This window comes from Olea europaea, unplaced genomic scaffold (genome assembly GCF_002742605.1).
Source record: "Olea europaea var. sylvestris unplaced genomic scaffold, O_europaea_v1 scaffold2179, whole genome shotgun sequence".
Taxonomy (NCBI): Eukaryota; Viridiplantae; Streptophyta; class Magnoliopsida; order Lamiales; family Oleaceae; genus Olea; species Olea europaea.
In genome coordinates, this window is record NW_019239791.1 from 18,647 (window position 1) to 29,951 (window position 11,305).

The following is an 11,305-nucleotide window of genomic DNA, read 5'->3' on the forward strand; positions in this document are numbered from 1 at the left end:
CATCGCCAATAAAATACCCCTTTTTGGGACTTTGTCTCAAGAGGTCTGTTCCTTACACAATCGTCTGATTCCCTTTTTTAATTGTTAGCGACTACCCGTACGAAACACATTCATTCATTTTAAAAATCATTTTTTAAATCAACGATCTGAGTTTTGACAAATCAAGATTGTCAACAACGATTGCTCCTAAAGATTGTATAAATAGCTTAATTGATGAGAGTGATGCTTTTAGAATATTCATTAAACGAAATTTATTCTAACCAAAAAGAGTAAAATGAGTCTTGTGAGACAAAATTTGTCGACCGCCACCACCACAATGATTGGAGGGCCCACCAAACAATTTTCTCTATGGACGTGATTTGCTATTGGGACAACCAATGGGATTACGCAACAACGCTACCTTAACTACACCAGATAATTACTTGCAACGGTTTATAAGCGGGTAAATTTGTCTGCGGTCATTGAATTATGAGAAAAGTTCAATTGGGTCACTAAACTTTAATCAGTCTCAATTTGCTCACTTACCTTTAGTTTCAAAATTTCACCATTTCATTGCTTGAATACTACTAAACCCTTGTTTGTCATCCTTTAACTAATTAAATTGTTTGTTACAATAACATTTTTCGTCATACATTCACATAATAAAATATTCTCAACAAACTAATAAAGTTTCTTTAAATTTTAGTTACACATTTTCCAAAAAATACTATTCAAAATTCTTTAATTTCTCCCATAATGGGGAAAAAAGGCTCTATATTGTGGAAATTGTTTTATTTATAGTCATTTAGCAGGGAATTGTCTATCTAATCACTGTATAATATCTCTATGTAACACTACACGTAGTAAAATGTAAAATAAATATCTATATTATACATTTTAGCAATGTTATCAGAATCGGGGTTGATTCAACTGGTAAAATTGGGAATCGGGCCCAAATTTGGCCCAATCATGCCCGATTAATCACTTATGTCTAAACCGCATAAAACCCACCTAACTGGCCAATTTAACCGTTGAACCGGTTGCGATTTTGTGATTTTCCAAATTATTTTTTAAGTTTAAAATTTTTTAACTTCATAAATGAACTTCATAAACAACAATTCAAAGGCCCATGGAGAAATATTAGATGACATACTCCTTTTATAGATACACATCTCTCAAATAGTTTTATAAACCTCCAATGTGAGATAGTACATTTTATAGACGTACTTCTCTCCAACGATTTCATAAACTTTCAATGTGGGATAGTGGCATAACAAAAATGTTAACAAATTATAAAATAATGAATTTAATTAACAAATTATTAATATGAAAATTTTTTTTTAAAAAAATATTGTTTTCATAGTATTTTTTTATTTTTGTATGTATTTATTGTATTCGATTATATCCCAATTAAACATTTTAACTCTTGACCTTTCACCTTTTTCGAGTCGATGATCGGATCGATTTTCAAAACATTGCATTTTAGAATTAAACTATGTGTACATGGATGTTTACTTTCTCCTTGACTTTCTTTCTCGGTATCCAACTTTGGACTGTGATGTGATAGAATAATGTAGAAAACAATGACTTTGATGAATGTTATGTGGAAGAGTATCAAACTTAATGTAAAAGGAGGATGCATATGTGGCATGGTTGAATGTTTTAATCTTAGCCCCCATCCGGTGAATATTAAAATCAAGATTTTAATCCAGATCAAAGTCAACGATTAATTTTAATAACACATTTTATGGGATTCACAACTTTTAAACCATACATTCATCGACTTCTATTAAAATCTTCTAAAATTCTAATTTTAATATTCACCAAATAGGGGTTAAGAGTAATATGATACCCTTGTCTTATCTTTTCATTAACGTACAAACTGTATAGAAGATCAATTATGATATACTATAAACTAAGCAAGTTCTGTCAATTTGAGGGGCGATGTGAAACTTAATATGATAGAGTGGAACAATTCGAAATTAAATGATTTAAATGAAATGAATTGAAGTTAGTGGCCTAATTAATATTTATCTGAAAGTTCAGTGATCGCGAATGAGATTCTCTTTTTGAGCTCTAGAACAACGCAAAAGCCGAGATACATACAAACATATATACATCCACGCGCATGCGCATACACCTGCAAAGAATTCCTGTTATATTGTCGATAATTTTGGAACCTTATGATCTTTCATTCGAGTATTTCGACGCTTTTGATGTATCGAATCTCTGTTTCATCGCTTTTCTCTGAGGTAAAGAAGATTCCTATCCTTTTTCCAGCGTTCTCTCCGTGATTATTGGTGGAATGTTATTGGTTTATTTATGTGGATTTCGATATTTTAGTTTCTTTTTATTAGTGTACGGGATTCGATGGTATTGGATTCGGTGACAATTTAATTTACGTTGTATTGGCAATTTAATGAATTAATGTAAGGAATAGACGTACGATGATTGATGAAGTTTTCGTTTGGTTTTGATTTCCGTAACGTTTTAGTTGAATGGATTTGGGTGAGATTTGGATATATTTTTCTATTTATGACAGAATTATTCGGAGATATGTCAATTGCCAATTTACAACTTAGTTGTATTTATAATGGATCTGGATTATGGCACCGGGCTAATATGACTGGTTTTGAATAGATTTGAGAAAAAAATAAGAGTTTGTTCTGGGAATTGTACTTAATGCCTCTCGATAAACTATCAAGAAATGTGTGAAAAAATATTGGGAATTTAAAGATATTTTGCTATTGAGATTTGAAATGAAGCATAATCTTTGGTGATGATTTCACATTTGGAAATAAATCTGGTAATCACATTAGCAGAATGTTCATAGAACTTTTGTTTTGTGAGGTAATATAGTGCTTAAAATCTGCACAATTTTTATTTTTCCATATGCTTAACCTTTTGCACAAGAGAAAGTAAGAAAAGATATGTAATCAATTAATTGCATTATAGGTCCTTTTATTTCCACCTACTATGGGCAGAAAATCACGAGATTTTAATATGCTATCTGAATATTTTTGTTCTTTAGCTTTCTTCTGGATGTTATGTTGCAAATTCGATTAATGCCTGTTGCAAAATCTTAAAAAAAGTTCCATCCTGTTCAATGTGCTTATTGCTTCACCCCGGAAGCTAATAAATTATGTTTAAGAAATTTGAAATTCGATTTAATTGTACATGATATCATGGGCCTGCTAGTTTTGATTATTCTTAGGATTCAATGTGATGTCTGTAATATTGCAATTTTAGGAATGATAAAAACATGCTGAAGTAGTTTTAAATCTGGTTGCATTTAATTGATGCATTAAGTGCTATGCTAGAGCACTCTCTTCACATGACAGTGATCCAAATTGGGTGCTAACTATGAGGAGCGATTGAGGATCATATAACAACTGAGAGAACCAAGGCTGAGCGCGTCTTGCTATTTTTGTGCTGTGTAAAGTTAGTGATATTTTACTTTTATGGATTCCTTTACGTAACTACCTAAATTTATAAGTTTCCCCTCAATGACGTGTTATGTTTGTTGAAACTAGGTAGATGAGTTGATGTTATTTGAACTGTCTTCTTAATTTTTTATTTTTTATTTTTCAAATATAATTCCACTAATCTTGTGTTAACAGTATCAATATTTTCCTTTCCTGTTATTTAGGTAATATTTAGATATTTATGCTTTCTTTTTATTGATTGAGTCGCATTGTTAGGTGTGAGCTCCTTGATTCATACTCTAGCAGTCATGCCGGGGGCTAGGTGAGCTTTCTTTTTCCTCTGTAAACCCAAAGTATAGAATATTCAGAAGCAAATGAAGGAGCATTATCTTGCACAAGTTTTTTAGGTGAAGGCGTAAAGGTTAACAAGAGGAGGATGGAAGTTTGCCAGTCCCTCAATTCTACGAAAGGATTAAAGCACTTCCCTTTGACTCCTTTCCGTATTTTTAGGGGTCTAATATGTTTTTTAGTTTTTCTTTCAACTGCATTTATGTTCTTAGTGTATTTTGTACCTCCAGCTGCTGTAGTTCTGCGGCTTTTCAGTGTACATTACAGTAGAAAATCAGTATGCCTTCTGTTTGGTCTTTGGCTTGGATTGTGGCCGTTCTTATTCGAAAAGATAAACAAAACTAGAGTGATCTTTTGTGGTGAGAGAGTTCCAGCAAAAGAACGTGTCTTACTTATAGCCAACCACAGAACAGAGGTTGATTGGATGTATCTGTGGGATCTAGCATTGCGGAAGGGGTGCTTGGGCTATATTAAATATGTCCTCAAGAGCAGTTTAATGAAATTGCCAATCTTTGGCTGGGGATTTCGCATATTGGAGTTCATCCCAGTGGAGAGAAAATGGGAACTTGATCAATCAGTAATGCAACAAATGCTCTCAACCTATAGCGATCGTAACGACCCCCTGTGGCTTGCTGTTTTTCCTGAAGGAACTGATTATACGTAATGACATCATTCCTTTTGTTTTCCTCACTGGCACTGTTTATGCATCTTTCTCCTAGACAGTAGGAAATGAATTTATTCTACTTTTATTCTGTGCAATTCTTGTTGGTTTGGAAAATTATTATTACTCACTATACCTAATTAGTTACTCACAATAGTGAAAATAATTTCCAAACTTTGAAAGAACTGCATCTATTATGGTGTTTCTCATGGTCGCTAAAACTGTAGTACATATGTTTTGGAGCATTATCATTTATCTGTAAACTTCTGCACCTGGTTTATACAACACATTTCTCTTGGTTTTGTCAACAGTGAACAGAAGTGTAAAAGAAGTCAAAAGTATGCTGCTGAAAATGGATTGCTAGTGCTGAAGAATGTGCTGCTTCCAAAGACACGGGGTTTCTATGCTTGCTTGGAAACCCTGAGGACCTCCTTGGATGCAGGTCCATACTTCTTCATAATTTTTGTCAGTAATTTAAAGCATATTTTCTGGTTGAGTATTAAGGTTGAACATGTTTGGGGTGGCTTATAAGCACGATATAAGCCACCCCATATCAGCAAGTGTCCTGTTATGAGAACATTGTTTCATTCTGGGCAAGGTCATATGATCCTCAGAGTGACCTTTTAATGCTTGAGTACTCTGCTAAGGGGAATAAACTTCCTACTTATATTATATCTGTCATTCTTAATGTTACTACTTTCTTCTTTTATCTTTGTTCCTTCGCTGTTTTTCTTGTTTTCTTCAGAGGGGATTGTGATTTTGGAATTCATCTGGTTTAAGGTCATGCATTCCAGTTTGCTTACAAAAATGTGACCCTTTCAGATCTTTTCTTTTTAACTAAGATTCACTGTTTTCTTTATTCTTCAATGTCTAAATTGTAGTGCAGTTAGTATCTTGCTATTGAAGATCCCAATATTCACTGTTTATCTCTCCTCTGTCTCTTAATATCAGTTTGAGAGGTATCCCTGAATGTTCTCTTTTGTTACTGGTATTAACCTTAATTTTCCCTCTGAAAATCTACACCCACATCCACACACTTCCCTTCTCCCATATCCCCATGCCTCTCTCTCTCTGTGTCATGCACATCGAGCCTGCATATTAAATGTGAATCTACTAGTAAGTTACTGTAAGAACAGAGGAAACCATAGCACTTCTAAACACAATGGGCATGGAGATGACTACATCTAGCATTGTTCACTTCTTTCTGTTCATACTGATCCATGTGTTCTCCGCCTGAGATTTTTGCCTGGCACCAGAGGAAGAAATATGCTCTCTCTCCTTCTCAGCATTTGCATTTGCATGTGCACGTGTACTATTTTTTATGAAGTTCAAAGCCAGCTCCCACAAAGGGACCGTGTGTGTTGTTACTTTTTGAGCATCAGTTTAATCAGAATTATTTGTTTGATAACTTTATTTGACTCAAGGAAGCTGTTAAGAAACAGCGGAAACCTGAGCTATTCCCTCAATAGGAGATAAAACAATAAAAAATACTTACAGTAGAAGAAAAAGCATCATTTATGAGCTCCTGGCTTGAGTGCCTGCTGGCCGTGGGATAGAGAGAGGGAGTGACTTCTAGATAATGGAGAAAAATCGTAGGTTGTTGATAGAAGACTTCTTTTTAAGGACTTTTCGGTATGTTTTTCTTTCTATTGTCCCCCTACAGACAATAACCTTCGTTTCTAAAAAGAGAACACTAATTATCTGCTGCCACCGTAATATATCATTTTCTCTTTACTTAGTCTGCCCCACCATCGTTAGTGGTTTTTATTTATACCTCATCAATGGTCTCCATCCCCATCCCCATATTCTGCTATCTGCTGTTTATAGCTAATTCTCCAGCGTTCATATTGCTTTGGATCCGACAACCTTTGTTTGACCCCGATGATTTATTTTAACATTATGGAATACTAGTCGCAGGTTTATGTCACCTTGTTCCTCTTTTTAGTTCGTTGTCTATATATTTAAAGAATAATGATAGTCATAGGCATTGGAATTATCGACAGTATATGTGGCAATCCACGTTTAACTTTGTTGTTAACTGAAGCAAAAAGATGTCTGTATTTCGAAGGTTGATAATCATTAAATTTGTTCCTAATATACACTCAATGAAATACTTTAATGGCAGTTTATGATGTGACTATTGCATACAAGAATCAATGTCCTACTTTCTTGGACAACCTTTTTGGTGTGGATCCTTCCGAAGTACACATGCACATCAGACGTATCCCTCTTAAGGAAATCCCGAAATCTGAAAACGAGGCTGCTGATTGGTTGATGAATGCATTCCTGTTCAAGGATCAGCTGCTCTCTGATTTTATAACTGATGGCCAGTTCCCTCATCAAGGAACAGAAGGTGAACTTTCGACTTCGAAATGTTTGGCTAATTGTGGAGTAGTGATTGCTCTTACTGGATGGTTCATGTATCTTACCATTTGTTCATCCATTTGGTTTAAAGTTTACGTAGGTTTAGCTTGCATTTACCTTGCTTCTGCTTCTTATTTCGATATCAGACCCTCTCCAGTTCTTGGTACTATTAAAGAAATGTTGCAGAGGAAAAATGTGTAGAATACATTTTTATCTTAGACATAATAAGGTTGTTGTAAAAGATTTTTGGGTGTAAATTCTTGCTTATTAACTATGGCAACAAATGATTTGTATTTACTTTGTCATAGCAGATTTTTTAATACTTACGAAATTTAAATTGCTATTTTCCATCTGGAAATTTTCGAGAGGGGTTTTACGTGTGTATGCCTCTGCACAAAAGGCAAGTGTATGTGATGATCATGCGCTTTTTGAATGGCTTGTGATCATCCTATGGTCACGTATGTTTATTATTGCCTCTCTCTCTTATTTTTTTATTTTATTTTTATTTTTATTTTTTTTCCGTAACATAGAAAGTTCATCTTGAAAATGACGATGAATTCAGGACTGGACTACAAGTCGGGTTAAGATGTAAAAAATAAATAAATTACACATTACTAAAAAAATTAAACGCAATCCCTCCTTTATACGTCCATGATTGTCGTTATTTGGAATGGTCCAATGGCGCCTTCGTAAGGTGTCTTTTATAGTGGGGTTGGCATGGATCCCCAGACCTGATTAGGGTGTTCTTTAGTGTTTGAAACAATCAATTATTAAAAAGGAAAGAGGACAGACGTGTTTACAAGAACAGATTGAAAGGCATTCTGGACAAATTTAATAACAAAAATAAAATAAATTAATTGAAACCTACTTTGTGAAAAATCTTTGCATGACACTCACAAGAAACAGAATCTTTTGAATCTTTGCATGATCTTTTTCTTCTATAAACCAGAGTCTATATAAAAAAAAAAAAAAAAAAAAAAAAACAAAAAATAAAAAAAAAAAAAAAAAAAAAAAAAAAATTATTAAAGATTTATTACATTTTTACAAAGATTTACGGTTTATACGCATATATCGTGAAAAACTATATACATCTAACTCAAATTTACAGAGAACGCGATTAGAACTATTATTCGTTGCTTTAAAAGAATTCCTAATCAAAGAAATAAACAACAAAATCATTTTAATAAATTAAGGTAAAATCAAGAAATTACAAAGTTATAAATAGGCAGCTCCTACTCCCATTTACACACACAAATATCTGATTCTGTTTTCTCTTTATCAAAGATGCCAATGCCAAGTTTAATAAAACTCTGCTTTCTGCTCATGCCTCAATTCTTAATAGGTAAAAATATTCGACTTGTTTATAATATTCATTCAATCAAAACTGATCTCCTCCTACCCACAGTGGGCAAGAGATTATAATGTTCATTGTTTATGTAGCTACATGCGGCATTGCCACATCGACCTTTTTTTTTTTTTTTTTTTTTTTTTTTTTTTTTTTTTTTTTTTTTTCCCTCTTTTTATTTTCAACCCAAAAATTTTTCCAAACAGTGTTTACCGTACAAAACAGTTGCAGTAAAACAATCTGGCCGGGCACTCTCTCCGGCAACGGCGCAGCAGTTCTTGGAGGCGGCGGGTTTGCATTATCCCCCGGTGAATTCATGCAGTTTCCTGCCCCACCTGGGTGGTCCGGCCGCTTCTGGGCCAGAACTGGCTGCAGCTTTGGAGCCACAGGAGACGGCAATTGCGCCACCGGGAATTGCGGCGGCGGATTGAAATGCACAGGAAGTGGGGTACCTCCAGCGAGCCTCGTCGAATTCACCCTGGCAAATAGCAATTCTGAGAAAGATTTTTACGACGTCAGCCTCGTAGACGGCTACAATCTCCCGCTCAGTGTGCGGCCATCCGGTGGCTCTGGTGACTGCCAATACGCAGGTTGCGTGGCTGACCTGAACAAAAGCTGCCCCACGGAGCTGCAAGTTATTGTTTTCGGCGAAGTAGTGGCATGTAAAAGTGCATGCACCGCCTTTAACACGCCGGAATATTGTTGCACGGGCAATCACTCGACGCCGTCAACATGCCCTCCGACGAATTACTCTCTATTGTTCAAGAATGCTTGCCCTTCTGCATATAGTTATGCATATGATGATCAATCAAGTCTACGCACGTGTTCTGGAGCAGATTATTTTATCACATTTTGCCCTTCAACCTAATATTTTTTATATCCCTACCTAAGGCACTGCATTTTCCTCTTGTTTATTAATAAAATCAAAATAATTATGCAAGGGCAAAAAAAAAAAAAATGTAAACACTTTGGATACTGCATTTATTTATTTTTTAAATTTTAGTTTTAATTTTAATTAATTTTATTTTTTTTTAGTTAAAAGATTGAAGATCTATGGATGCCAAGGGGAAAACGTGAAATGGGCGAACCAATCTACCTACCAAACTTTTTTTCTACATGCTCTCTTTTTGTTCGACTTTAGCAAGTAAAGGGCAAATGTTTTTTAACATATTTTTCAGCTAATTACCCCTTGAAAGATAGGCATTTGTTAAAATGAAAATGACAATTAAGTGTTAAACAAATTGAGGCATTAGACCGGTCGGAGTTTCATAAATTTTGTTGTCTAATTTAACTTACTAAATATGTCATAATTTTTTTTTCTTTTTAAGAATTGAGATTAGGATTACGAGATAAGGTTTGTAGATGCAATAATGATCGAACCAAATCGAAACGTTCAGTTGTCGACCGACCAATAGTTTTTTCTCTAACGGATTGCTCAAAGTGAAGCCTTGACTTAGAATTGACTTTTCTTCAAGAAGTGGTAGAAAAAGACAGAATATTGTTTAGCATCTACGAAGCTATCATCTTTTATTCGGTGATGGCATGTTTGATCAGCAAATTAAACTGTACTAAGTAGTATTAAATAAAAATAAAAGCTTAAATATTGTATAAATATTATAATTCAACAAACCAATTGATGAAACCATCCTGAGGGCCCGTTTGGCAAATCATTTTAAAAAGTTAAAAACTAATTATACTAAGAACTGCTTTTGAACCCATAAGTAAGTAGGGTTGGACATGAGTTGGGTTGAATCGATTTTTTATCCAACCCCACCCAATATGGTTGGTTTGATCTAATCAAACCAAACCAACCCAACCTAAACCAATCAAACTTGGGTCGATTTGGGTTATGTTGGATTGAGTTGGTCAATTTGGGCAACGCAATTTGAGTTGGATTTGATTTTTTTTGTTAAATTGGGACAACTTTTTGAAGTTTGAACATATTTGTTGCTTTTAACTTAAATAAGGAATTCTTTTTGAAAATGTGTGTGCGTATATATATATAAGTAAATTAAAAGTATGGAGTATTTCCCATTTACAATTTTTTTGGAATTTATTCATTTCATTATCACATTCTTATTTTTAGTTTATTGTCAAATTATTTTACATTTGTACATATTATTCGTGCTAGTCAATAAAAAAATGAATGTTTGTACACTTTAAGTTATTCTCGTCTCCATTATTGTGTCTTTTTTGGTTTTTCCTTTTTTAAATATTAAATTTTTTAATCCATTGGATTAGATTGAGTTTTAATTCGTAACCCTTAACCTGACCTCAAATTTGATTTTCCAATCCACCAAAATTAAATTTAAAAACCAACACAAACCAATCGATTTGAGTTGATATTTGTCCAACCATACTTGTGAAACCCCAAATCTAGATATCCTAGACTTTGAAGCATAGTTATAAAACCCAAACTGGACCATCTGGTTCTATCCGGAAACCGTCAAACCAAACCCTGGTTTGGTCCGAGTTTAAGGATTTTATGGCTGTACAAACAGCCCGCATCCAACTGCTTGAACCGCCAATTTTAAATGAAACCCGGGTTCCTTTTTTCTTGACCCAGTCGGATCTTTATTAACCCATATGTTTCTCGAGGAATTAGTGGCTGTTGGCCGGTTGACCCGGCCAATTTTCCAAACTGGCCTTTGATCAATGAAAAAAAAAAGGCATAATTATAAAAAACAGTGAAAATCAAAAAAAGTGAAGAGAATCCCAATTTTACCCTCACTTGAAAACGAAGCAGAGCCGAAGGAGACGGGAAAATACTGTAGCACAGTCAACCCAGTCACCAACAAATAAGGAAAAACAGGAGACCCACTTGGCCAAAATCCCTCTGAAGAAGGTAAGAAATTTATACAAAAAAAACCATGTTTATATTTTTATTTTTGGAAAAAAGTATGATTTTATACATATTTCTTGAGAAATCCTTGTGTAAATGTGAAATTTTGGGTTGTTATTACTTGGGAAGGAGTGGAGATCACCGAAAATGTAGTTTTCCGGCGATCTCCTCTACCGAAAATGTGGCAGACGGACGGAAATGGCGACTGGGCACGCCGTCTAGGCGCGCCTAGCTGCCCCAGCCGCCCAGTTAAGTGGATCGTCTGGGCGCCCTTTCCTAGTCAACTGGGCAACCCAGTTGACTGGGCCACCTGGGCACAGTAGTACCCAGGTGGCCCAGTC

General features: G+C 34.8%; 2 protein-coding genes across 6 annotated transcripts; both read left to right on the top strand.

The window, feature by feature from the left end:
• The first annotated feature begins 2,057 nt into the window (after positions 1-2,057).
• LOC111380623 (probable 1-acyl-sn-glycerol-3-phosphate acyltransferase 4) lies at positions 2,058-7,095 on the top strand. 5 transcript variants are annotated; one of them, XM_023004236.1, is made up of 5 exons: positions 2,080-2,231; positions 3,302-3,385; positions 3,681-4,412; positions 4,725-4,855; positions 6,539-7,095. In XM_023004236.1, the coding sequence occupies exons 3-5, from the start codon at positions 3,841-3,843 to the stop codon at positions 6,976-6,978; spliced, it is 1,143 nt and encodes a 380-aa protein (XP_022860004.1). In that variant the 5' UTR covers positions 2,080-2,231; positions 3,302-3,385; positions 3,681-3,840; the 3' UTR covers positions 6,979-7,095. The 5 variants fall into 5 exon arrangements, with proteins under 5 accessions (XP_022860002.1, XP_022860004.1, XP_022860005.1 ...); XM_023004237.1 differs by lacking the exon at positions 3,302-3,385 and having other exon boundaries at positions 3,681-3,726; positions 3,812-4,412; XM_023004239.1 differs by lacking the exon at positions 3,302-3,385 and having other exon boundaries at positions 2,081-2,231; positions 3,681-3,726; positions 3,983-4,412.
• A 1,226-nt stretch (positions 7,096-8,321) lies between these two features.
• LOC111380624 (pathogenesis-related protein 5-like) lies at positions 8,322-9,080 on the top strand (the record flags this gene model as incomplete). The annotated part of the gene is made up of 1 exon (XM_023004240.1): positions 8,322-9,080. A coding segment is annotated over one exon (669 nt), but the record flags the coding sequence as incomplete, so codon positions are not given.
• Positions 9,081-11,305: the final 2,225 nt, after the last annotated feature.